This window comes from Sparus aurata, chromosome 24, assembly GCF_900880675.1.
Source record: "Sparus aurata chromosome 24, fSpaAur1.1, whole genome shotgun sequence".
Lineage (NCBI taxonomy): Eukaryota > Metazoa > Chordata > Actinopteri > Spariformes > Sparidae > Sparus > Sparus aurata.
In genome coordinates this window covers 4,326,696-4,354,656 of record NC_044210.1, presented here as the reverse complement: position 1 = coordinate 4,354,656, position 27,961 = coordinate 4,326,696, and the positions used below count along the sequence as shown (strand labels likewise).

Sequence of the window (27,961 nt, the reverse complement as noted above, 5' to 3'; positions counted from 1 at the left end):
AATTCACCCCCAGTGTTGTTCGCATGAACTGCGTTTTTTAAATTTTTTGGCTTCATTTTCAGCCCCACTGGTTGCCACACTGGGGCTTGCCCCTCGGTAAACTCAATGGAAGTTTGTCCAATCAGGTACAGGTGCTGCAAAAATGGAAGAAAACCTAGAGGACACAGGTGGCGCCACAATGGTCTTTAAACTTCATAATATGAAAGTGTTGGGAAAAATCAGCAGCATTGAATGGACAAACAATAATAATAGTTGAACAGATGAGAAAATTAAAGTGTGTCTTGATTGTTTGAGAGATGCAGAAGACAAGATAAATTTGAATTTTGGGACATTTCTTAGCAGGAGGAAACAGGATTGGACGAGCTTACAACATGATGTGCAAAAATCATTACCGATCAAAAATTATACCAGGATTCTTAGCGGTAGATTTAGAAAAACTGATCGACCGCAATGAAAAGTTGTCAGGACCAGTCAATAGAATGTCTTTTTTGTCACGGTTTAGGTGCAGGAAATTAAGAGAAATTAATTTTCGATGACGGCAAAGCAATCATGAAGGGAGGATTGGTTGATTCAGGTTTACCAAAGAAATCGATCTGTGTATCATCAGCTTAATGGTATTATGTTTCCCCTTGAATGCAGCCAGGACCCAGATGACCCAGAGGAAGCATGTACAACACAAAGAAGTGGTCAAAGGATTGACCTCTGAGGGACACCAAAAAGCAGGGGAGCTGAGAAGGACACATGATTGTTGATATAGACGTTGTCAAAGAGGGTGAAAATCGTTTTAAAGCTGTTTAGCAGTCTATTAATAAACTGGCAGGATCCTAAATGTGAAATGATATTGAATTCTGGGTTGTTTCTATAATGCTGCTTCTTAAAAACATTTGAATTTATCAGCAATTTCAGCCAAAAAGGGTTGTTTTACTTTGTATTTCTCAAGGGCCATTACAAATGATGCATTTCTTCATTTATTTTGAGGGTTTATTTTTACTGGATGGATCCAGATCAGCCCAGTTGAGAATAATATCATTTCAACAAGAGAGGCAAGTGAAACTACTGTTTCCAAGGTCAAACATGCACATTGTTTAATATGAATTAGTTATGCAGTGTGTGTATCCCTCTCCTATAAATTCTCTGGTGCCTTCCTGCCTTCCTGCTTTGTCACTGACTCAGCTCAAAGCACTTCATATCAAACCAGATGTACTGCAGTGGCTTTGTTTTTGTCAGCAAGCTTTGCTGCATTCAGTGGCTTTGGGATGCGTTCCACTTTGCATTTGCATTGTTTAGGGGAAACAGGATTCACTGCTTTAGAACAATGTGATAAATATTTGATGTGCTGATAGCTGAATAATCCAGCTCACACAAGGCAAACCCTGTTCTTAGTTTTATTGTTTTTATTCTGTATAAAGAGAATACTGGAAGTGGCTGCTTAGTGTATTATACACCAAACCTATGGAATAACTATTGGATAAATACTTTTAAACACTGTAAAATATATTTAGTACTACATATTTCATGTTCATGTTGTATTTAAAGGAAACATATTGTGTAAAAAGTATTCACAGGTATTATATATGTATATAATTGCTATATATATTGCTCTATAATTGCACTATTCATGGTGCTTTTTGTTTTATTTGTTTGTACATCATCAGGTGAATGTGGAGCAGGAGGTCCGGTGTGATTGAGACTAGAGTTCAGTCTGACTTGAAATGTTTGACATGTTGCATCAGACACGTGACACAAGTCATTTGATCTTGGTCAATTTCTGCTTGGGAAAGTCAAGTCATGTCACAGCTTGTGTCTAGTTAAGCCAAGTCCTGAGTTTCAGCAAATCAATTAAGTCCCACGACTGCAGTCCATATTTCTGTGTTGCAGCGATTGGATTTTTTCTTTTTAACATATCTCTAGAAAATATGTCAAATAATCTTTAATATATATATATATATATATATGTATATATATATATATATATACATATATCAAAGATTATAGTCAGTATTGTCAGATATATATGTATCTGACTATACCTTGAAGTCCCACGACTGCAGTCCATATCTCTGTGTTGCAGCGATTGGATTTTTTCTTTTTAACATATCCCTAAAAAATATGTCAAATAATCTTTGATATATATATATGTATCAAAGATTATAGTCGGTATAGTCAGATATATATGTATCTGACTATACCTTGAAATGAAACACAAATCTGTTTATAGGTTTGTTTGATTTTTATTTTGAAGACAACTTGATAATATTATCCTTGAGGTTGAAGGTGTCACGTCGCCCAGCTAAGTGTTCCCCTTTTACCTTGCCAGTTTCTCTCCTGTGCTTCTTGTATTGTATTTTGGTTCTCACTGTTGTCTCTGTTCCAGGTCATCACCTCCCGTCCTTGTGTCCTTCCCTCCTGTGTGATTACCTGCCCCGCCCTGATGTGCTTCACCTGTGTCTCTTTGTCTCACCTGTGTGCTTAAGTAGCCTGTCTCCCCCACCTCCTGTGCCAGTTCGTCTTAGTTTTGTCTAGCGTTCCAGCCTTTTTCTCCGAGCTCCTAGTGATTGTATCTTTCTGGTTTTTTGGACTTCTGCCTGGTTTCTCCGACGCTGCCTCTGCCTGACCCTCTTGTATTGTTTGCCTGTCTGGACTGATAACCCGTGTACCGAACCCCTTTTTGATTAAAGACACCTTCTCTGAGCTCTGCGTCCTGCTCTTTGGGTCCTGTCTCTGTGCCTCCCGTTACAGAAGGTGGTCTTTGTATCAGCAAAAGTATAAAGACATATGCATAACATGAATATGACTAGTTGAAACTACAAAACAAACCAAGATTGTATCACAACAATCTAATTTAAAAAGGATTTGTCAACTGGTGATACAAAATTACAGTCATCAGTGAGTAAAAGCATAGGCCAAAAACACAAATATTATATATCATGTACATAATAACCAATGTCAAAGTAGGAAATTATAACATTGAGAAACAATTCCAATTAGAGAAATTATTTAATGCATTAAATGTTAGCCCAACCAGGTCTTTTTCTAGAGTCGAACAGGATCCAGTCCAAATTTTAGCCTCATCACAGGAGCAATCAAACAGCACATTTAAAAGCAATGTACTTTAATACAATTGCAGCATCAGCTAATGTGCCAAAGTTAATGGTGAGCTCATTTGAATGACAATAATTCTACTGCCACTGCATTTCATCAGCCTTTATATGAACATGGACCATCAGTAATGCAGCGTGAATGAGGAGCTTTAATTTTATTGGGTGAGGAGGAACATTAGGTCATCATGGAGCATGCAGGAAAAGTGAGTACTGTATCTGTTCAGCACATTAATATCATGATGCACTTCATGTTATCTGATGAACTTTTTGCAAATGTCCCTGAAAAACCTGAATACCACTACTGGTATTCAGTTTAAATGTGAAGTAATTTAGCTGCCAGTGGTAGTATATGCAATTCAAAGAACTATATATACATGCATTCAGTTTGAGTTTAGTATTGCTTCAATAATTTTTCTTGTCACATTTAACTTGTTGATGTATTATGCTTCTGCTTATTTGTATTATATAAATATTTTGGTGATTACAGTGGTGATTAACATTAGCAGTAGTAATTATGGCTGTAAAACTAGAAGACCCAAGTGTTAAACTGGGGTAGTGCAGCGATGGTATAAGTAGACTGTATAGTAGTAATAATGGTATTAACAACATTGGTAGTAATGATTTATTTCACAGCAGTGGTTGAAATATTAGATGGGGTTAGCAAAAGAAGTAACAATAAAAGCAGTTGCAGTAGTCTAACGCAGAGTTCTATTTGCAGATCTTCTTCTATGAGGACAAGAACTTCCAGGGTCATTATTATGAATGCAGCAGTGACTGTCCTGAGCTCAGCTCCCATATCAGCCGCTGCAACTCTGTCCGTGTGGATAGTGGGGCCTGGGTCATCTATGAGAGACCCCACTACACGGGTTACCAGTACATCCTTATGAGAGGGGAGTACCCTAACTACCAGAGCTGGAACGGCTTCAGTGACACCATCCGGTCCTGTCGCCTCATCAGACATGTAAGGCAGAGCCAGGATTCGAACTCCAGCTCAGCAGATATTAATGTTTACTTCACTGTAATTTGAATGAATGTTAATTTCATTCTTGCTTTTTCACAGCTGAATATGAACACTATTTCAAACAGAGCCTGTAGACTTTTTGCTCGTTTGTGAAGTGTATGTGTATCCGAAATGTCTGGGTTCATGCCCTGGTTCAAATGATGTTCTTGTTCAACGCAGTAATGATAATAACGTGGGGCAACAGATGATACGTACTGAGAAATATCTTGGAAGGTGCCACTGGAAACTGATTGGAAACCAGTCAAAAGGAGAGCGTAATATCTTCCCTTTTAAGAAAAGCCTTCAGCACCGTTCTGTGCTCTTCTTTCAATTAAATATACTCTCCAGTTTATTTGACCCATGCTATAGCAGCATTTAAGCTAAGCTTCTTCAACAAAAAAAATCACATCTCTCACTAGTCGCCACTTCAAAATAATACCCATATGCCCAAGCTCATAGGACTCTGATTGGTTCAACCACTGTGAGTTAGATCACAAGTGCATATCTTGAAGCCTGGCGTGATGGTTTTGCAAATCAGGTGATGTAGTGAAACCAGCTGTCTTTGAAAGTAATTGTAGCGTTGTAACTGTATTAGAGACAAAAAGGTGTTTTATTAAACATTTCAACTGTCACAAAACATCCATGTTTTAGTCTATAAAACTTGGTTATCTGTTGCACTATCACGACTTATACGAGTTTATTGGATCACTTGTGTAAGAGGAGGTGGGGGGACTTGAGAACATGATGTAAACCTTGCTGTGTTACCTGTCTGAGTTAAACTTCTTATCCTCGGTAGCTAGCCCCGTATGCTGTCTGTTGTGCTCTTCCCTAGGCCAGCAAATAGCATAGCAATGATAGTGACATACAAACTGTGAGCTGGAAACAAACTGATGCAGCAATATAGATATTAAGTGATGTTACTGAAAGTCAGAGTGGTGGTTAACTTTTTTTTGTTTCATCTTAATATGCAGCACATTTCTCTTCATGTGAGCTGTGTAAATAACACAAAAGTAATATTAGTAATATTATGTTAACAAGTGCTGGTAAATCACTTGTGCGATTTAGATTTAATGTAAGAACCCAGATCTTTATAGCCTGTTTCCCAAAGGTTGACTGTTGACCCTCAGTATTTCTTTGAAAAGAGTAAACCACTCTGTTCTATTCATAAGTTGGCAGGTTTTGTTACTTACTGATTGAGCAGACAACCATCTCAATTCTAGTGTATGTGATGGACATATCAACGGGGTGACAGACTTAGACACAGCACCATAGTGCTTTACCTTGGCTTCTTTCAGTCACCCTCTTCCCCTTCTGTGACACCTCTATCAGTGAGGTTCTTTTATCTTTACATTGTAGAGTTTCAATCGTTACCACCACTTTCTTTTGCCATATTTTGACCTTAATTTGTCTTGAACAAATGCATCCCAGTGGCAGAGTCAATAGCAGAGTGAAAGAGAGGTTTATGGGGCTATATACACTATTAGTATCGCATTTATTAGTATAGCATTTACCGTACTTCTGTCTAAGTTAAAGCTAAATTGTTGACTATTGCCTGTTGAAGTGTAGCCTGGTGTAAGCTAGGACAAATTACATTACCGAAACACAAAGGTATCTTCCAGAAATACATTCCCAAGTGTTTACCTTAGCATGACATTATGATAAGATTGGCAGAACATTCCGCATAAATGAAACAATAGAATGTTAAAAGTTGTTGAGTATAAAGTAAATTAAAACATGAGCACTGAACAAAACACAGACACATATGCTTATTATTGATTTTCATGGATAAACTGGTGATCTATGCGAGTTCGATAAATATGATGCTGAGGCCAGAGATAGACCTAGTTAGCTTAAATTATCATAAAATACTGGAGAAGGGCGAAACAGCTATTCTGGCTCTGTCCAAAGATTTAAACACCTGCATTCCAGCGCCAGTTGTAGGTTAATAAATTAACTTATTAACATCTCATATTTTGATTGTTCAAAATTCAAGCATCCCAGCAGGCATAGAATCCGCATCTATGAGCATCCAGACTTCAGCGGTCAGATGATGGAGTTCAGTGATGACCTGCCCAACCTGCTGGACCGCTGGCGCTTCCATGAAGTTCACTCAGCTCAAGTTCAAGAAGGCATCTGGGTCTTCTACGAGCATCCCAACTACAGGGGACGCCAGTACCTGCTGGAGAAGGGCGAGTACAGAAGGCACGCAGACTGGGGGGCCCTCCAACCATATGTAGGTTCCCTGAGACGTGTTGCAGACTTCTAGATTGCATGTTAAACCATATCACGTCCTGTTTATTCCCTTCCTCCACCCACTATCGTGAATGTCACTCACCTGCAAATAAAACTACGCAAACTGCTACAGAATTTGCGTGTTTTCATTTACTGTCAAAATGACATAAAGAAACTGACATAGAGGGAGATCCTGTAACATTTTATGATGATGATTTTATGATTTTTTAACATAGTCATAGCAGTGTAGTTGTTAAAGACTCATCCTCTGGGGAACATTACATTTCATGACACTGTATCCATTCAATTTAGGTATTTCTTCATTACATATAGAAATTGGCCAGCTATTGGCACTAGACTAAAGTTCAGGAACTCACCAAAAACATGCAATTGATCCATATACAATCCATCCTCCAGGGACCATGAATACTGCATATTTCATGAAAATAAGCCAATTTTAGAAGACTTTGTAACGCTTTATAATAACCACCACATCAGGGGCTGCAGATTTTCAAATACAGATGATCTATCAACTTTTGCTGTTATCAGAGAGGGTGAAACCACTGACCCTCATTATTTATTACTTATTAACATTCAGACCTATTTGCTCTATATTTGCGTATTTTCCATTACTGGTCCATTATATACAGGCCTAAGGTGAAAAGCACTACAAGTCTTTTTTTCTAATCACATCTGAGTGTGTGTTTATTTTGTCACAGACGCTTTGTTAGTGTGTTCAATAAAGTGTAGTTTGAACCGATTCAACTACAGGGAGACTGATTTCCTCTACAGTGAACATAGTGAATATGTAGTTGGATGATTCCTTGTAAACAGAATTATGAAATGGGTTTTTATTTTTAATTGATTAATAAATTGATTTCCAAACCAAAAACAAAAAAACAAAAAAACAAAATTCAGACCTGCAGACTTGATGGTGTATTATTGATAATGCTGGAGGAAGGATTAAATTGTAATAGAAAAATACAAGTTCTTTAAAAGTACATCAATATGTAAAATCACTCTATCATATATACATTTACTCATATACTGGATTAGTATCACTGCTACATTAAAATGTCAGCAGCATTGTATTATTGAAGCACATTAGTAGTTTATATGGTAGTGTAGTTTATAACGGCGAATCATACTTTATTAACTCGTGATTTTTTTCTGCAAATCTTGATAAATAAATAAAAAAGAGGAACTACTGCTGTCAAATAAATGTAGTGGAATATCAAGCACGTTTCTCTTTAATTATAACGTACAGTTTAAGGTACAGTATTTGAGTCAGTCCACCACTGGAAAGTGACACTCATTCATTACTGGTTTTTCACACAAAGGCTCTCCTGAATTAACAATATAACTGACAACTTAAATCACAGATCTAATTAAGTTGTTACTAACTAGTAACAAGGAGGCAGGTCAAGTGTCTGTGCTGCACATGGTAGTCATTATTGTCTCAAACTGTCTCAAAACATTTGAGAAAAAGTAATGAAATTTAATCAATATTAATCAAAGGCTTCTTGAAACAAAAATGATTTCCATGAGTACAGGAGTCATTTAACTATTGGGGTACAAAGGATGCAAGATGTAGGCATAAGAGCCACCTAGTGGTGCTGAAGCTGTGTTACACAGGGCAGGTCAGGAGAGCTGATTGTATTCAAGATTCAGTACTACTTAATGAAATTGCTACTGGAAGTCCCTAGGTTACATATACACACAAGGCAAAAAGTATACAAACTAATTAATAAATGATTATCATATCAGAGAAATAAACTATTCACGGTGGCATGTTGAGAATAAGTTCAGGCAGCACAGCCTTAGGAAAGAAGCTGCTCTGTGGTCTGGTGGATACTTCTGTATCTTTTGCCGGACAGCAGCAGGGTGAACAGACTGTGGCTGGGCTGGTAGTAGCTTTATTTCAGGAAATCCAGAAGTAGATTAAAAAAAGTTTGGGATGAAACAAAGATACTTCTACAGTATCTTAAAGGACTCAGTCAATAACTATGGCTTAGTATAGAGTATTGAGTGTCGATAGCATAACTTTGAGTAAAAGTTATGTCTTTGTGTCTGTTAGATTAAGATATATTATCTTATAATCCTACAGTAGCTTTGCAGCTAAACTCGTATCTTTTATCCCTAAAAGATATCATATATCAGTTTTTACCCCTCCTTATGCATTTGGTTTTCCCTTTCTTCGTCTGCCTTATCGCTTGTTCACACAATGCATTGTAACATTCCAATATTGCTGTGTAAAACTTTGCAATACATAATAGTTAGATATAGCATAGTAAGCACTATGATTTTAAAAAAAGAACAAGATAACAGACCTACAATTAGAGGCCAAAGGAAATAATGTCATAAACACCATCTGCAGACACATTTGATAAGAAACGATAAGACTGCACTCTTCATTTCCTGACACAGGATATGTTTGATATCACTGCTTGTTGACCTGCCAGATCAGAATAATAAAAAAACACTGTTGTATTAGGAACACAGTTGTAGGCACGTGACTGTCGAGCAAACAGGAGAGGCTGCAAATAAGTAACAGAGCTGCTGAGCTCAGCTCATGTGTGAACTGGGACTTTTATCACGCACAAAACTGTTCTGGCATCCCCCAATGCTGATCGAGCAGTTTCTAAGCAGAACACAAACAATCACTGTGCACTGTAAAAAAAAAACAAAAAAAAAACCATCCGCCTGAACAAGTCAGTCAGTCTCGATTCATATGCTGTAAGGCGGGATTTTCACTTTGAGAAGCAATAATTCCCAATGGTCCTTCCAATGTCATGTCTCAAAGTTTAACATTTTTGGTTAATACAAGAAATTAGTGTTCCGCATTGAGAGTTGTCTTTGATTAACCAACTCAAAGATGCTTCTTTGTACTGAGAAAATCTACATTAACCTTTCCTCACACCTTATTCAACAAACGCTCCATTTGTGAGGTTGTTCGTCTTTGATTCCAGTTTGGAAAACCTTTTAATTACATCGCTGTTGCTCTGGAAACACTGTCATACTTTTTGTAATATGACCAGTTTCCGAATAGATTTGATGAAAATGTTTTAAATTATGCTCCATTGGCTTGTAGGGTGGGCAGGTGGACAGGTTTCTGTGTGTTAAGATGAAGAAGAAGAAAGAATCAGCTCTTTATTTAGTAAGTGTTACACCATGCACTTTCAAGACAGCATAGAGATACAATAGCAAAGTTGGTCTGGCCCAGTGACGGGCCACATAGCCACATACACTCACCAACATACAGCAATGACTTAGTTGACCAGATCTTGTTGCCAGAACAGGGGTGTCAATGACATAAGCCTCGGTTCAGCTACCTGTATGACTTTAGAAGGCCTTATTCTGGCCTCTGTAAGCACATTAAAGATTGAGGGTGTTATACGGTATTGCACCACAATTACATTTGCTTGCACCATTGTTTCCTACCCATTCACCAGAATAAATGTTGGCAACGCATGTTTCTGCAAACCATGGACATTTAGAAACTTGTTGTGCTTGTGCTCTGGGTAGGTTTAGGCACAAATAGTTGATCAGGGTTAGATGCAAATCATGATTTGGCTGAAAGTAACTGTTTTGGTCACAACAAAACACAGCTGGACAAAGAAAGGCAGTAAGGGTGGCTCAAATTAGGAAATTGTTATTTAGTGAATGCTGAACTCGGAAGAACGCTCTCAAGACATCGTAGAGACATAGCAAAGTTAGGCTAGCCAAGTGACGGGCCACAAAGCCACATACACTTGGCCCACATACACCAGTGAATTATGTTATAATTCATGTGTTTGTGGGCTGAGTGTGTCACCAAACTTGCTATGTGGTTATATCTTTATGCTGCCTTGAGAAACTTCTGCTAAATACAAGACCAACTCACCAACTGATGCAATCATCATTTCAGTCACCCTTATGTTTCTTTTTGTCTTGACACCCCAAATTATTATTTTTTATCTTATTTTTATGATTTTATTAACATGATCCATTTCTGTTCTGTATGACCCAGTGACTGGACACAGCCACATAAACATGGCCTCTATACAGCGATGAATTGTTGGACAGGACATGGATGCCCATGACTATAGCATGACAGGCTTAGGTCATGGGCACCCATGCTCTGGCTCCCACTTCTGGACCACCTTTGAATTATATAAGTTTATTTGAAAACAGGGACAGTGCACATTAATAACATTGCTGTAAATGCGCCAGAATTAGCCAAGAGGCTATTTTCATCTGTAGTCCCTAGACAGATGTTAAAGTCACCCTAAAAACAGAGCAGAATATAAAGAATATAAACTATAATTCATCAGTTTTTGTGGGCCAAGTGTATGTGGCCAACTTTGCTATGTAACGGCACTATCGCACCACAAATATGTTTGCATAATTGTTTCCTCCAACTGTGCATTGTGTCAGGGCTGCTGCTGCTGCTGCTGCCATTGTTGGATCAAAGTGTTGATTTGCGTTTTGGATGCTGTAGAAATGTATACCATTATAAGAGAGCCTCCAAATACTGTATCAAAGAGGTACTGTATGAAAACTTCACTTCTGGTCTCTAAAGGAATAGGCCACGTGACACTCTGTGATCTCAGTGCAGTTATGGTAATGAGGTGTAAAGGGATCAAAGGGGATTTAAAAGTGGACAAACTGCTCTGCCACCCAGTGAGATGAATGGACCCTGAAGCAGTCATGTGTGATCGTCCATTAAATCTATCAAACGCATTATAGAAAACTGCGGCTGTGTCTCAGGAGAGGTGGTACAGTATTTCTACACCCCAGCAAAAAAGGTCAAAAAGCTGCAGCAACACTACCATATTGAACAACTTTAACAGGCTTAGCGTTTCAGCTTGAGGCCTGAATGAGGGTTCTCTCACTGGTCATTTGATATCACTCTGTTGGTGTTGTTCCTAGAAACTCAAGATTGATGTTGGTCCAGGACCATCATTGCAACTGACAAGTCATGTGTTTGTAAAGTCATAGCTTAACTCTGCAAACCAGGGGGACCATCTTAAAAAAAGGTTTGTACACCCATGTGGACCAATCAGGTCACATTGCATTCAGACATTGCTCAAAATTCTGTGAAACACACCTGGACCAATAAAGTCACGTCACTGATAAAATACATTCCTGAATCAGACAAATATGTAGGCTGACTACATGGTACTGTGGGTGAACAAAAAAACATTACATCTTTTTTTTTTTCTTTAATCATGATAGGAAAAAATATTCATATAGCAATCAAAATGTGCATGTTCAAAATTAGATACATTTGGTTAGTGTATCGTCAAGAACCTGTGTCTTCAACCATCAAAAAAGGACCCAGAATTAGGCAAACAATATACAAATCTATGGCTATGAAGAAGCTGATAGAGACAAAATATAACGTTACATGACTGTATGATGAAGAATTACCTGTGGGGAAGAAAATGAAATAAATACACTCTTGAAGATGGAGGGCCACAGGGAAACAGGGTCTAATGAAGAGTACATATCCACATGAAATTCATGGAGAGGAATATCATATGCAAAACTGGCTGGAACTTAATATGTCTTCTAGAGCCTGTCCCTAAAAAATGGAATGGACATAGAATTAGGCAAAAAAATGTGTGTGAGTCAAGGCTACAAAGAAATAGAAGAAAACAAAATATATGTCATATATGTTATATGTCATATAGATACATAAGTACATAGGCGTTGTTGTACAGTGTGCAGTAGTTTTTTCCTGATTTGGTCCCCAAAAGCTGCCCTTTGCTCGATAAATGACCTAAATATTAATCCGTTATGTTCACTAAATCAAATAACTGTTGATTCATTTTCTAATGTTTGATTTATGGATTAATTAACTAATAAGTCTTATTTATTATGAGTTTAGATAAAAGGAAGAAATATTATTGTAAAAAAAATAGCAGTAGTGGTGGACATACTACGTAACTACACTTTAGTTATTGACGTCACAGTGCTCATTGTTATGTTAAGTAAGCCAAATCATACAACAAGTACATATTTGGAAATCTACGATGAAAATGTAACTTTGGTTTTCATGAAGAAATGGCGTAAGTAATAAATAAATGTATCATAATTTAACATATAAGTTATATTTTGCATGGTATAATATAATATGATATAATATCATCATCGTCTGTAACCGCTTTATCCCTATTGCAAGGGGTCGCGGAATATAACATAATATAATATAGGTAATGATATATTAACTGGGAAAAAAATGAACTCTTTTTTAAGATAATTTTATTGAGTCATACATTTAGACCACACATTATTTCTCTATTTATTTCTTCTCTTATTGACTGAATTATTAAATGGAATGGCGGCTCTGGCCTTTTAAGAGCTCTGTGGATCCATGAATGAAACGCAGCCATTCATTAAAAAAAAACAAGGCACGGACGGCGGACCAGTGTCGAAGGCGATTGGCTCGCCCCTTGACTGACTTCGCGCTCGAGCCAATGGCAGAGGCGGCAGGGGGCTCGCCACATCTCCTGTGATCAAAGCTGTTCATTGAGAAAAATCCACAGTCGAGTTTTGAGGTGAGGAGGTGCGGGCGATGTAGGGGAAGACATCTCCGTCGAGCTCAGTTTTTTTTTTACGCACTGCCGAGAAACTTCACCTGTCAAGTGAGTCCTGCGTTCATATTCTATCATTTTATAAAGCAGCGTACATGCGTGGGCTGGCTTTCCTGTACTTTGTTACATAAAATCGCATCGTCGCGGTTCGCTGCGGGCACCGAGGAGAGCTGATACGGAGACGAACGCCATTTTCTGAAAATCAAACGGAACGTTTTCGCCCCGTGTTCCCGCATCTTGTCCGCTTTTGCAGAGCGGCGTTCCCCCCCGTCTGCAGCAGCTGCCCGTGCGGCCTGTTAGAGTCGTAAATCTGTTCCGGGAGCTCTGTTGGCATTATGTGTAAACGGTGAGCTGCCCCCACCACCACCACCACACGCCGGGATCGAGTTACACTTCATTGAGAAAAACAAGCAGATCGCCGCAGACGTGCTGTTCCTCCTGTGCGTCAGGCCGAACTCCACTCACCAGTCCGTTTTTGTTTTTTTTATTTTATTGACGTGTTTGCTTTATTATCAGCACCATCCGGTTGGAAAACACCACTCGGTAGGAACCAGTCAGGATGTTTGATTTAATCAGTGTTGATGTTGTCAGTATTCTAACCAGATATCAGTCAGATGTCAGTTGCTCTAGCGGAGGTGTTGTTTGTTGCCCACTGACTTCAAGAAAGGAGAACCCAAACATGACTTCCCCGTGTCATGAGAGAACTGCCTTGATGTCATTTAATCTAACATCTTCAGTTTATTGCAGTGGATTTAGTTTGCCCGACTTTGCAGGAATAAGTAAAGCAGATGAATTCAAATATTGCCGGAACATAATTTAAAGGACTAAAACAGTGTTCCCAAAATTTTAACCCCCTAGAATCTACTTGGACGTTTTTTTGTTTTTTTAAGTTTTTTTTTTTTTTACGTGACCAACTTAAACATGCTCAAAGGAATTTTAAACTGGTTGTGAACAAGGCTGTGTTTAATCCTGATGCCTCTTTATGAGAGACCATCAGTGGGAAGATCATCGTTTTTGTCAGCAAGTCAAATAAGTCATAAAAATGTAATGTATTTTTTATAGCGGTGGTGTGCTGAGGGGGAATTGAGGAGTCTCGCGGCCTAAGAGAAGAAGCCGCTCTTGGAAGTCTGTCTGTAGGATACAATGCTGAAACAAAGTTTACATTGTGTCATTGTCATTACAATTTTAAATTTTTACCTCATTTCTATACATCCAGCAAACAGCTTTGTTTGAAAAAGAAAGATTGCGCTTAAAAGTCCATCAACTATTTCTTTCACTCGCCTAAGCAAATGACCACACTAGCCAGATCAACATCTTTCTCACAGGAGGCAGTGGTGCTTATACAGTCTTTGTCCACAGGGGCCGCTAGAATCAACATGAATTAAAGTACCATTGAGCTGCTTTAAGATTAAAAACAAAAAGAAATCTGAAAACACACTCTTGTGTTTTCTGTAATGTAGAGTATACAAAATATTCAAAGCATATAATAGCATGCACCTTTCGACCTATTCTTCATCTGTGCACTATGTCAGATTTGACCGATTGGTGAAACCTGTTTTCTCAGTTCTTGAGAGACTGCATCAAAAATGTACTCTGCGCATTAATGATTAGTAAAGGTGTGACTCTTCACTGGCCTCACTATTGATTCGATTATGATTCAGCCGTCAACGATTGGAGTGCAAAGCGAATCTCTCTGTGTAGAGCATTCTCAGTGATCTATGTAACTGTGCATGGCTTCTTTTTCATTATGTAAATTCCACTTTTATTCAGAAACAGAACATTTATCCATCTGCAGTGCCTTACACGCTTGTTGTCCTCTACGGTAGCATTGTTTCCACAGGGCAGCTTTAAGATATGACCTTTATTGACGCACACACCTCTCTCAGTGTTGGACGGCAAAGTTGACGGCGCCTCTTCGGCATTAGGCTATCATAGACAACAGAGCTTATATGGCCACTGTCAACATGACTGCAGGGCACGGATGCTCACAAGTCAAGTCTAAAGCCTCTGAGGTGCAAGTCAGAGTCTAGTCTCAAGTCTTTTATAGCTTTAATGAGAATTCTATCTTTTGCTGTATGTCAGCCAGTCTGCTGAGAACACCAAATACCTATACAAAGAAACTGCGTTATTATCGCTCCTTTATCTATTAGCATGGTATATGATCACTTTAACGGGCTGATTATATTTCAATATGAAAAAACACACAATGAATGCTTTCCTTTAGAGTTCATAACTGTAATCTGCATTAAAATTTAAGCATTCTGCTACAAGCCAGTATTGAGGTCCTACTTACCTTCTTAGCAAGCAGATGGTGGCAGCAGAACATGGGCTATCAAATTACCTGACAGGCACGGCAAAGCCAGCGCTATGTGAACAAGTGTGGTCAGCAAACGCTCATCTTTTCCAAATATTCAGCAAAGCAACCTGATCAAACAAGCTAGCTTTAGTTAGCTTATTATGCTGAGCTAAACATGTTTGCCAACCGCCCATAGATGCTAACTTTCACAATTGACTAACTGACCTATTCAGGTATGTTTTCAGGTCCCTAATAAAGTTTAAGTGGTCAATCTAGCATCCTTTATTCTGATTCTGCAGGCGTTCCATTTGGCGAGTCTTTTGTTTGGGCCTTGTGTGAAGCCTTCATTGCCAAAGGTGATGACAAATGACATCTGGTGTGCTAGCCATGGTGCTGTTTTTGAGCTTTGTTGTAGCTGCAGTATAAGTCATCATCTGTGGCTGCGTGCTTGTGAAACTGGGGGGAGTAATAGTCCGTCAGACTGAAAACAAACATTGTTCATGAGTCCCAGAACGCGAGGTCGAGTATCAAGGCATGCAATTCCCAGTCAAGACTCAAGTCTCTGTCCAGGTCGCATGCTCATGTCACCATCTCTGCTGTGGGGTCATGGAGGTAAGGAGAAAGGTTCTCCTAACCTGTTGTCCCACCCCTCTTTCTTCCAGGGTGAAGACTCCTGCAACATGGATGGCTTTTACGATCAGCAAGTCCCTTTTGGGGTCCCTGAGAGTGTGAGTTGGAAACATTTAAATTCACTTTCATACATTAAGCGTCCTGCGTAAGAGGCAGACCAAGGATTGATTACATTTCAGTTTACAAATTCATGTTCACTGAACAGGTTTTATTGTTGAACTTGCAGAAATGTCACATAGGAGAAGCAGAGCGATGTCTCAGTGAGAGGAAGAGGAAGTTCATGGACACAGAGCTGGCTCAGGACACAGAAGGTAAGCTCATCATAGCATCTTTGACTGCGACTTTTGAAACTAGGCCGTATATACACGTATAAAATGGACTGTTGTGAAATGTTCCGTTTGGTAGATGAGGCGGGTAAAAGAGACGGATCGGATCCACGACCCTTTTCACAAGAGACATTTTGACTTGGAAAAGCAGGAAAAGCACAGGTGTGACAATTAAAATTAACAATGGCTCCATTCAATTAAGTGTTCTAGAAAGACATGCCAGTGAGTGAGTGTTTATAATACCATCAACATGAAAATAGCTCACCTCGTCAATGATGTATCAAATTCTACCTGTGCTTTCCCTGCTTTGACAGTCAAAATGTCTGCTGTGAAGAGTGTCCATTCTACTTATTTTCTGAAATTTGTATCTGTATGAAACACTGGTGATGTCCACAGCAAATGCTACAATTTGCCTGAGAAAAAGTGTGCAGTTAGAAGAAAACATAAATTGGTGTCTGAGCGTCAATGTGGTAATTCTGTTTAAGTGTCACATTACTTCACTTTGGAAAGCCATGTTAATACATATCAAATCTCCTTACGTCTATTTGAATCTAATATCATAACTGTCCAAATTTCATTAAATCTAATATCATAACTGTCTTGCAGAGCTCTTTCAAGATCTGAGCCAGCTCCAGGAAATATGGATCGCAGAAGGTGAGTTCGGGAAACCAATTCCACAGGGAATTTAACATTCACTAATTTACTGTTTCAAGATATCCAAGGGTGAAATTTGATTAGACGAGTCTTTTAATATCCCGTCTTTTCCCCTCTAACAGCTCAGGTTCCTGATGATGAGCAGTTTGTTCCAGATTTCCAGTCCAATAGCTGTAAGTAGCTTTTTCCTCTCTAAAATGTTTAGCCTGAGAGCACTCAGGGGAGAATATACATTCATTATTTATGCCTTGATCTCATAATGGCATTGTTTTAAACAGTGTGTGAATAAATCCCATAAAAAGACCAACACCAACACCCAATTAAAAATGATTGTGTATCGCCAAAGCCTGATACAGTATATCCAAAATCAGGTATAATTGACAGCCTACACACACATTTGTATGTTAATAAAAAATAATAATATGATAAAACATTGACATGTAAATATCAGGGTTCGTACGGGTGCTTGAAATCCTTGAAAGTGCTTGAATTTCAATGTTGTGTTTTCAAGGTCTGAAAAGTGCTTGGATTTTAGTTTAAGTGCTTGAAAGTGCTCTAACTCTGTGTCTTGGCAACATTGGGATCAGACTGGATAGTTTTCTTATTACAAGGAGAAATAAAATCAGTCTGTGTGTATCATCACACACGCAGCCTGGTAACAATAGAGAAGGATGGCTGAGGAGAAGGTGAATTTGATGCAATTTGGACTGATGACACGTTCAATATTAATAAACTTATGCCTAATTCTCACATTTTCTCCAAAAACTTATGTCACTGGACATGGCATCTTTGTACAAATAACATGAAACGCAGTATATTCCACTTCATCTAACATGTTATGCTACATGTTATGCATGTTATTAAGCTATATTATTTAGTGACGTGTTTGTGAAATGGTCGAAGTAAGGGAAACGGAGGGCAATAAATAGCTGGTTGAGGCACCAGATATGGACTCAACTCCAGTCACAGTATCAGGCTCCAGAGAAGAGGTATTATGTTCACAAGAGGCTTTATTTCTTGAATTTGAATATGCAGACACTGAGAGCAAATCACAGGCTGTGATATCAACTGAAATGATAACATAAGAGGAGTTATAAATGATTACCCCAGTTACACAATATATGAGTGAACCGTTGGATTACTACAGAAGAAAAGACTTGCACGTTAGAGCGAGAAACAACTCTGCAATCTAAACTGATAAAGCTATAAAGTTTAACCACTTCCTATATCCGTTCTACAATGACCCTTAACATGCTCATTATGTACAGTACTCAGTACATAATCCTCACGGACGCGAAAACAGGACCGCAATAAGGAAGGAAGAAATAGTCATGAAAAATCAGCGCTGCAGTCATCTGCCTGGGATGTGGACAGGCTTTCTGACAGGGAAGTTCCTCCTGATAAGCATTTATGCATGGCTCTTATTGTGAAGGGTAAAAATGGAAGTCCACCTCGAGTGCACAGCGTTGAAACGTTTGCTGCTTTGGTTCAGGCAACAGAGCCTCTGAGTTCTGGTCCCTAGCGGTTGGTCTGTGCATCTCTACTCGGGGCACCTTCTCTTGCTGAGGCACCAGTGTTTGGGCAGTTGGTGTGTGTCGAGTGGCGTCCACATCAATGCCAGCACCCAGGGGATCCCAGCAGAACATTGTAATGTGACAACATGTTACTCAATTCACCTGTTTGTCCTTCCTTGTAGTGTTGTGGCTGATATGTTGAGTTGGATCCCTTGGGCTTATGGCTGAGACCCACAGACGTGTAGAGGGTTCAGAACGTATTACATTAAACATTGTCTGTTTAGCTTTTTTCCCCCCCTAGTATAAATACTACAAAAATACTAGTAAACATTTAGAAATCTTTTCAACAGAATCTCTATCTAATACCACTTTTACACTGAAATCAGGGTGTCTAGCAGGGTTTTTAAACTCGGGTAAACCTACTAGAAAATATGCGTTCAGTAGAGAGCAGCAGGTTATATACATTGTCTAGACTACATCCAGAAGACGTTACATTTGTTTTGAATCTGTCAAAAAAAAATAACATTCTGAATTAGACGTTGTTTTTTCTGATAAGGGAAATGGCGAAGAAGGGAGAATCGCTCTTTTTTTCTCGTCTCTGTCGACAATTGAATATGTGCAAAGTGTGTAAAGATAGAGAGTGTTCAAAAGGAGAGGAGCTTGATAGCTAAAGGCTCCACCTCCCATTCTACTTTGGAGACTTGAAGAACCACAAGTAACCCTGCATCCTGGGATCACAGTATTCTAGTGGGGTAATTAGGTAGTATGAGCTCTTTAGGATACAGTGCCTGGTCATTAAGGGCTTTGTATGTGGGGAGGAGGATTTTAAATTCTATTCTTGATTTTACAGGAAGCCAGGGCTGAGAGGCGAAGATGGGAGAAATATGATCTCTAATATTAGTTCTTGTCAGTACATGCGCAGCAGCATTCTGGATCAGCTGAAGAGTCTTTAGAGACTTACTGAGGCATAAAATGGAAGTGCAGTAATCCAGCCTTGAAGTGACAAAATCATGGACAAATCCCACTGCATCCTTTTGGGACAGTGTCTGTCTGATTTTTGCAATGTTCCATAGGTGAAAGAGGGCAGTCTTTGAAAAGTGTTTTATGTGGGAGTCTAAGGGCACATTCTGATCAAAGATAACTCCCAGATTTCTTAACGTGGTTCTGGATGCCAGAGTAATGCTGCCCAGAGAAGTTCTATGATTAGATAATGAGTTCATTTGCAGAATTGCCAGCAAAATTGCCAGTCATCAAGGTTTTAATGTTATTAAGATGCCGGAAGTTTAGCTTGACTGATTAGTGTTTTCTAATGATATTCCCTAAAGGTGTCAACTGTCGCACTAAGATCTTACGAGACACAGAGACAAATCCCTTGTCAGATGCAATTAGGCGGACCACCTTTATCCAATGCTGCTTTGGTTATATGATGCACTCTGAAAACCTGATTGGAAATCCCCATACAAGCCATTGTCATGTAAAAAGTCACATAGCCGACTAGCAACTGTTTTCTCTTCTCTCTTGGGGAAAAAAAAGGGATGGTTAGATGTGGGCCTATTGTAGGCTATTACCACCAGATCAAGTGTAGGCTTTTGAAGAAGAGGTTTGATTATAATGACTTTAAAGGACACAGCGGGGTTGGCGTCAATTCAAAAATTAACGACATCCCATTCTTGGTTTGAGAAAATATGTTAACAGTTAAAAATTCTTGCAGTATGATGATTATTTGTGTGTCTGTCTTGTCTGTCTGTGTGTTTGCAGTGATGCTTCATGGACTGCCTATCAGCAAAGTGAAGCGAGAGTCCAGTCCATCTAAAGAGTTGTCTCCCTGCAGAAAGCTCCAAGCTGACATGTGCCTTTATAGTTACAGGTACAAAAATCAATGTTTTAAGACAAGTGCTTGATATATCCGTCACAATAAGATTATGTTTGAGACAGTTAACACGGAAACCTGACACTTCCTTCTTGTTTCCTCTCCTCAGTGCCTGTGACACCAAGCCAGCTGGGCTTAAAGCTCTGAATCCAGCCTCCACGCCAGTACAGTGTGGCTCCACCCATCCCACTGGACCTCAACCTGTGAAGAGGGATTTGCAACCTCCTGCTCCTCAGCTGACCAATAACTGCCCCCCAAGCCACATTCCTGCCCTGAGCCCCTCCCATCACCACAACATCCCACAGGCCAACCAAAGCCAGCACTTTGCTCTGCCACGTCCCTCCATCAGCTGCCCCAGTGCGTCTTTTAACTCAGAACCAAGGTGAGTTCTGACTCATACATTTTGTTCATATGTTGTAACCGAAACCAAGTCACTTCAAACCCTCAACTCGTGTTCCTCCACATTTCAGGTTTCAGCGGCAGCTGTCGGAGCCCTGTGTGTCTTTCCCCTTCAGGAGAAAGCGGTGAACAGACCGTACCAGCCCTTGAGCTGTGATGGACGACCACCGTACCAGCGACACCTTTCAGAGCCCCTGGTTTCCCATGGCCCCCGAGGTTTCAAACAGGATTTGGTGGACCCGCGATACCCAGAACCAGGGTCAACCGGGCCAGGTGTGGCCCCGCCCCAAACTGCCTTCAACCATGTCACAATCAAACAAGAGCCGAGAGACTTTGGCTTCGACTCAGGTGTGTTGATTATTACATTTTGGAAAATGATTTAATGGCATATCTGTCATTCCATGCAAACTAACCCAAAATCCAGAACTTTTCCAAGGTCATGTCACAGATATTCTTGAATAAATCATGTTGAAAGTTCTATAAAATTCATGGGACCCTGCAAAACTCTATAGCTCATGAATTTTTCAAGTTTGGCCCTTTGAGCTAAACTTCTGCATGTTAGTGATTTCATGTACATGTATCTAAACCTAACCAATTATCACTGACATTTGTCCTAAACATCAACAAGAGAACCTTTTATGTTCATAACAGGAAGTCATTTTTTACCTAAACAAAGAATCTGTCATTTTCAAAAATATATTATTTTTCACTCTTTTGCAACTGAATTTTGGTTCTGTGTAGTATTAATGTAGTTCTAGCATAAAAGAAATCAACACTTTTGGTTATTTTGACTTTAGATTTTCACAAGAAGGATTATTTGTTGTTATTCATTTTATTTATATTTTTCAAAAATGAAAGATGTTATATTACTCCCTCATCCTGGATTGGTTGTTTTTTTTCAATTGGCCGTTTTTTTGGACTTTAACTGGCTGTAATATCACATTCAGTGTGAGCCAGTTTTTCATTGGGCTTTGGAAATTTGCATTTTATAGCTTGTAATGGTTTGGTCTGTTGAATACTAGATGATGTCATATTGTTCATTGTGACTGGACAACATATTTGTCTTAGCGCATTACACGTACACTATTTCGTAATTTTAAACTTAACTTAAAAAGTATTTGGATACAGCTATAGGATTTTGCCTGGTCTAATGAATTTAATAGAAGTTTCAACATAATTCTTTTCAAGACAATCCATGACATGAACTGGGAGCTGGTAATGGAATGACCCATATATATTTAGTGGTGGGCATTCAGAGACTCCAAAGACTTCCAGTCGGCTTTCAATTTGCTCATGATGACTTGCCTTGTATTGTCCAGATGTTCAAACGTGCCAGTCGTCATCATTTGGAAAGTCTTCAGTTTTGTACCAGAAGAACAATGTTGGTGAGTTTGTGTTTGTTTCCGTTTGCTATGAAATACGTTTCTGCCATGGTGCTTGAGCCTGGTTCTCAGCCAAAATGGACTTTTATGTATTCTAGATTTGTAATTATTATTTTTTTTGCCCAACAGGGTTTGGTCATGAGCCACGTTTTCACTATGATGACACTTGTGTTGTGCCAGAAACACTAGAAGGTAAGACTGACATTGGCCCTCCGGACTGAAGAATGAAAACTGTCATTTCAGTGTATTTTTGTAATTTCTTTCAAACAAGTTTCCTGATATCTCTGGGTTTTGATGAGATATGACAGCGCTAATATCAGTGCAGACTAGCAGGGAGCACAGGTTGCTAATTTTAGCCTCTAAAGGTAATGAAGCGTGAGCGTTCGTGCTTTCTTTTTTTGTTATCTCTATAGATAAATGGCAAATGGCATTGAGATTGCCAGGTTATACCATAGTCACATTTACATAAGAGATATCGCCACAGCTGAAGACGCCATATTGGAAATGTGGTGGTTTTTGAAGGGGGGTTGGCTGAATTCACAGAGCGAGATTTCACTCTCTGCTCAGGGGCTAAGGGACACTTGAAAATGATGGGTAGGAATGAAAATTGGAAATGGGATTGAGCCATACTCATTGTGTCCTATTTGACCCTGTATGCAGGTAAAGTGAAGCAGGAGGGTTTGCCATACCAGCGCCGTGGCTCCCTGCAGCTCTGGCAGTTCCTGCTCACACTGTTGGACAATCCGGCCAACGCACATCTGATCGTCTGGACGGGACGAAACATGGAGTTTAAACTCGTCGACCCTGAAGAGGTAATTCATCGCCCAACAAAATGGCTCCATTTTAGAAAGCTTCTTGTAAAAATTTCAAACACACTATGAATGCTGAATAGGAAATAGATTTGGCTTAATGACCTTTTTATGTGTTAAAAATACAAAAATGTAAGGACTTTACTAAATGAGTGAGGAAAAAATGGTAAGGATGGATAGACGAATCCTTGCCTGTGTTTAATTGAACAGATTAGAAATATACGTTAATCCTGTTAGTGAGTATAACACGATCCAAAACAAAGATATATTAAAAAAAACTTCTAATGAACACATGTATAAAGTGTGGGAATTAATTTTGATGTAGCTGCAGGCCATATGGATCAGGTCAGTATTCTATCAGAGGGGGAAAGAATTATCTGTCTAATGTAAAAAAAGACAAACCTTAGCATCAGTCCAGTTGTTTTGCTGATGTGTTTTTTTAATCTCCTGTCTTGTCTCCAGGTGGCTCGTCTCTGGGGGATCCAAAAGAATCGACCAGCCATGAACTACGACAAGCTGAGCCGTTCACTGAGATACTACTATGAAAAGGGCATCATGCAGAAGGTAAAGGCAGGTCATCTTTCACTTTTCAACTCTAGTGCTCTTTTGCGTGTTAATGAAGTGTGTGTTTTTTTTCTTTTTACCCTTTGCGATTGTATAATCTGCTAATATGGACATGCCAAATTTGCACTTTTGCTGCACATTGTGGCGATCGCCTAAAATGACAGTGCTTATTAAGAGGGAATATATTATTTAATTTTCTTTTCACTCACCTACACAACCACTAGTCCTGTCAACCAGTGAGCTGCCTCGGATTCTTGGTTTCTTTTTTGTTTATGAACAGGGATTGCCGTGAAATCCCCAAGTGGAGTATTTTTGGTGCCATTACAACGTCACAAAAATCACACAAAAGTCCGCTACTGAAATAATGCACTGTCTATAGTAGATACATGTGGGTAATAATCTCACACTTTACATTGTACAGGATTGTTGACTGAGTAGTTATGTGACTTTTGGCCTGATGGTGGGGCTAGAGACTTTCAACCTTTGGGACTGGACCTTTTCTTTGGTTGACTCATATGATAGTTAGTTAGGAGATTCCTCAAGCCAGTGTCCCATTGGAAAAAGTAATGTTAAGAGTAATTAGTTCAATCGCATGTTGTGATATGCACTGTCACATTACTGCCAGTTAAGAACATGTGATGGCTACGATCTAGCCACCTCTTTACTAGTCCCCATGATACCCTGTGGATATTTTGATTATGAAACATTTGTACCAGACAACTTAAATAACTCAATAGAGGCTGTGCACATGAGATCCTAGAAGGGGGACGTTGCCATGCTTACAACCGGAGTGGCATAAAGATTACTGGGAGGCAAACATTGTTAATAATTATCAAGTGCCAAAATCTTCAGCTTGAATGCCATGAAAACACATAGAACACGTCTAAAGTGTGAAAGTATATGTATTTGAGTAAAAAATAAAAAAGCACAACGTAGCCCAACATTAGCCTTTTAATGCTAGCAATTTAAATGTATGCTTTAAAGTTTAAACAGTCCACTGTGAGTCCTCTTAAAATTACCCTATTTGAGTTAAGACAATCCCAAAAAAAACTACTCTACTACTCTTTACTATTTTATCAGGACATATCTATTAGTTAATAACAGAATATTAGTTTTTCTTTAAAATCTATAATTCATTGAAATTTGTGAAGAAAGGTCAAATGATCAGCTTTTATCGTCCAACAAACTTCATTAACTTCCCCCCTTTTTCTACAGGTGGCCGGGGAAAGGTATGTCTACAAATTTGTATGCAACCCTGAGGCGCTTTTCTCCATGGCTTTCCCAGACAACCAGAGGCTGAGTCTGAAGGCCAACCCGGACGCCATCCGGCCTCCCAGCGAGGAGGACAGCTTCCCCCTGCCCAGCTTTGAGGAGGAGGGTCCCTACCTACCTGAAGGAGGGGAGCAGTGCATCCAGGGGCTGGCTTTCCCAGACAGCTACCCGTACTAGACTGTGCTCCTACAAGATGTATACCTGCGAGAATAATTTATCCGAGCTTTTTTTAATCAAACCTAAATGTCTCTTCTGACAATTTTTTATTTTTTTTTGCTTGATTTTTCAATTTCAACGTGATGATCGTGCTTGAAGCTGAAAATTCAAGGACCTCTGAGAGTGTTAATTGGAACAAAAATGCAGTCGTTTGTGCAAAACGATTCTCGCTGTAATTTGGATTTTGTTTGTCGTGATGACTTGAGACCAGTTCTGCCCACCCACCGCCCTCCGACCTCTTGAAATTTTGTCTCAAGATCGCACGTTGTTTTTCACGGTGAAACCCTAAAGCGCGGATATAATTTAGTAGCATTTGCCGTCACTGTAGTCCTCGCAGATGTGAACTCTGGGATCAGTATTTCAACCAAAAAGTATCTCAAAGCCATGGCACTCCTTTACTAATTTACTTATAATTGTTTTTTTGGATAAGCCTTTTACTGCTTGAAAGGGACTCGTGTTATTTTCCAGACGTTATGGTCCACCTATAAACATGTGTACATGTCTTTTGTGTATTTTCTTGTTTTCAAAGCTAATATTTTGGCATTATATGGACTTGTAAGTTTTTTCCTAAACTGTTTTATGATAAAAGTACTACTCCTATTTTTGATTGTGTAACATCGCCACTATGAAGCTAATAATAAGCATGGACTTTCTTACAAGCGGCTCACCAGTTATTGTACTATTGAGATAGCTTTCTGCATTTTGTATGGTTGATTTGCTTCAATGTGTAGAAAAGGTGTCTAATTATATATGAATCTATTTTTTCTAAAGGCTGCTTGTGCTTTATGTTGTATCTTGAGCTGCAGAATTTAGTCTGCTAATCTACTGCATTGATTTTCAGCCTATCCAAGGTTGAATGACTTATACCCTTTGAGTCCTGCAGATAGATATGGATGTAATGGTATATTTTGCTATATGATCACATGATGGTATGAGGCTGGAGAAAGACACTGACGCTGGTGTGTGTCTACCCTCAGTATGTGTGCCTTTTGTTGATCTTTACTGATACAATAAACTATTCTACTCTTTTATTTAGCCTCACAGATCATTTCAAGAGTATACGCACAACGTTAGGAGTGGACAAAAACATTAATGACCTCTATGTGGAGGACATTTAAACATTTGAATTGCATTTATTTTTTTCCACATTGTGTTGTCCTCCCCAAAAATGTTTTAAATGTGTGTGTGTGTATATATATATATATATATATGTAAAGTATATTTTAGTTATTTATGACCGAGATACTTCAAGTTCAACATGGATCCCTAAGTCTATACCGGAAAGAAAAGGACAGAAAGTAAACACATAAAATAAAGGTGGTAGCCTGATATTTCTAGTTCCAATCTAATCTACTTTGTTTTATTATGTAGTGATGCAACACAAGATGAGTGAGAGACATGCTCGGAGCAACTCTATGAGAAAAAAGATGCTGGTAGCAGTGGAGACGGCACAACCGACTAGACCATTAAACAAACAAGCAAGACACATTGTACGTTGACAGGTGGTTTGTGTTTGTGTGTGTGTGTGTTCAGAAGCAGAAAAGGGGGGAAAGAGAAAGTGTAACAATAATAAATAGACTAAGCTAAATATGCATATATGGGAAAAATAGAAACATTTTCAACACTGTAATTTAACCAACATTCAAATTACTAACTGATGAAGGGAGCGACATTTGTAATCTTTGCTCGGACCTGTAAGAACTTTTTAATTTGCCATTTTTTAATTTCCACTGTCCTAAATTGGATGATGTGTGATATGTGCCTCTATGTTTTTTTTTTCTTCATATGTGTGCATGAGGACTGTACTGCAAACAAAATCTACCTCTGGGTACTAATAATGTAACTTGAACTTGAACTTGACATGGAAACATGCTGTCAGGTGAGGGCTCTGTGCACTCCGGTTGGGTTTGACAGGAGTGATACTTTTGGTCATATAGAGTATGTTTTGAGGAGCCAGTTTGACAATCTTTCAACGTGGATGTGAGTCTTTCTCACTCATTGTTATGGAATAAGTTTGTGCCAAAAGAAACAAACAAAACTTCTTAAATGTCAAACAATAATAGGAATTTGAGAGAACACAAAACTAATTTCAAAAACAAAACTCATAACTTGCAATCAAATTATTGGTCAAATAGTGAAAAGTATTGGTCTTTTACTCTTCTAATAATGCATTATTTTCTGCTTCTCTCTCTCCGCTCAGACTTTTGTGCTGACTCTCAGCTCTGCAGCTCTGTCTCGTTTGCGCTCCCTGACTTTTTGTTAGCAGTTTTGGCACAAACCTCTCATGTGGGCGGGCTTTTTCAGCGGAGCGTTCCCATTGGCTAATTAGTTTTTGACTGACACACAGCTCAGTACCTATGTGTAGGTAGCTGGCGCGCTGCTGCCAAAACTGCCAACAAAACGGCAGGGAGCACAAACGAGAGAGCGCTGCAGAGAGAGCGCAAAGCTGAGTGGAAGATGCCATGCGGCTCTCTATGTGTGTGTTGTGTGTTCGCCCACTAGATGGCACTAAAGCAGAGGGTTTCAAGTTCAAGTTCTAGTTCAAACCCAGCTCCGGTTGGTTTTGGAAGAGTTTGGTTGTAGTGCACACAGCCCTGAACTGATAGCATGTTTCCGTGTCAAGTTCAAGTTCAAGTAGGGTTGCCAACCGTCCCTTGAAAAACGGAATCGTCCCGTATTTAGAAACAAAGTTACGCGTCCCGTATTGAGCTTAAAAGGGACGCACTTTGTCCCGTATTTCCGTGAGAATCAAATTGGTCTTTAAAATGTCAATGGAATCAATGAATGACAGGGCGTTTTATATGAAAATATACGGTAATCTTACTGCCAGCCCTCTCCTGCTCTGTGACCAATGAGCCGACAGCACACTCACACACGAGAATAACAATGCAGAATCCGCTCTTCTCATTGGTCGAGGTACTGTCGCTTGCAAGAAGATACCGGAAGACAAGAGACTGAGGCAACTGGCAAAACAATCCAGCATGGCTCACAACGACACAGGTTCACAGGACACTGCAGACGGTACGCCTTCCACCACGAGCAGTAACGTTACTCCCCCGAGAGAAAAAGAAAAGGCTGCAAAAATACAGACTCGAATGAGAAAAAGAAAACATGGCTG

At 39.3% G+C, this 27,961-nt stretch overlaps 1 protein-coding gene and 1 pseudogene across 2 annotated transcripts; both read left to right on the top strand.

Annotated features, from left to right (window-relative positions):
* Positions 1 to 3,286: 3,286 nt before the first annotated feature.
* On the top strand, positions 3,287 to 6,367 carry LOC115577371 (gamma-crystallin B-like). Its single transcript, XM_030410410.1, has 3 exons — positions 3,287 to 3,304; positions 3,820 to 4,062; positions 6,095 to 6,367. The coding sequence occupies exons 1-3, from the start codon at positions 3,287 to 3,289 to the stop codon at positions 6,365 to 6,367; spliced, it is 534 nt and encodes a 177-aa protein (XP_030266270.1).
* Positions 6,368 to 12,831: 6,464 nt separating this feature from the next.
* Positions 12,832 to 25,874, top strand: LOC115577000 (ETS translocation variant 5-like; annotated as a pseudogene). Its single transcript, XR_003982992.1, has 13 exons — positions 12,832 to 12,962; positions 15,870 to 15,935; positions 16,064 to 16,148; positions 16,770 to 16,817; positions 16,940 to 16,990; positions 20,090 to 20,198; positions 20,311 to 20,583; positions 20,672 to 20,948; positions 21,920 to 21,985; positions 22,112 to 22,174; positions 22,643 to 22,794; positions 23,254 to 23,355; positions 24,571 to 25,874. The product of XR_003982992.1 is annotated as an ETS translocation variant 5-like (transcript).
* The last annotated feature ends 2,087 nt before the right edge of the window (positions 25,875 to 27,961 follow it).

What these genes read in the sequence shown, in the direction of transcription:
- LOC115577371 (XM_030410410.1), top strand. An exon ending in CCTGTCGCCTCATCAGACAT is followed by an intron (nt 4,063 to 6,094) that starts GTAAGGCAGAGC and finishes TCAAAATTCAAG; the next exon opens with CATCCCAGCAGGCATAGAAT.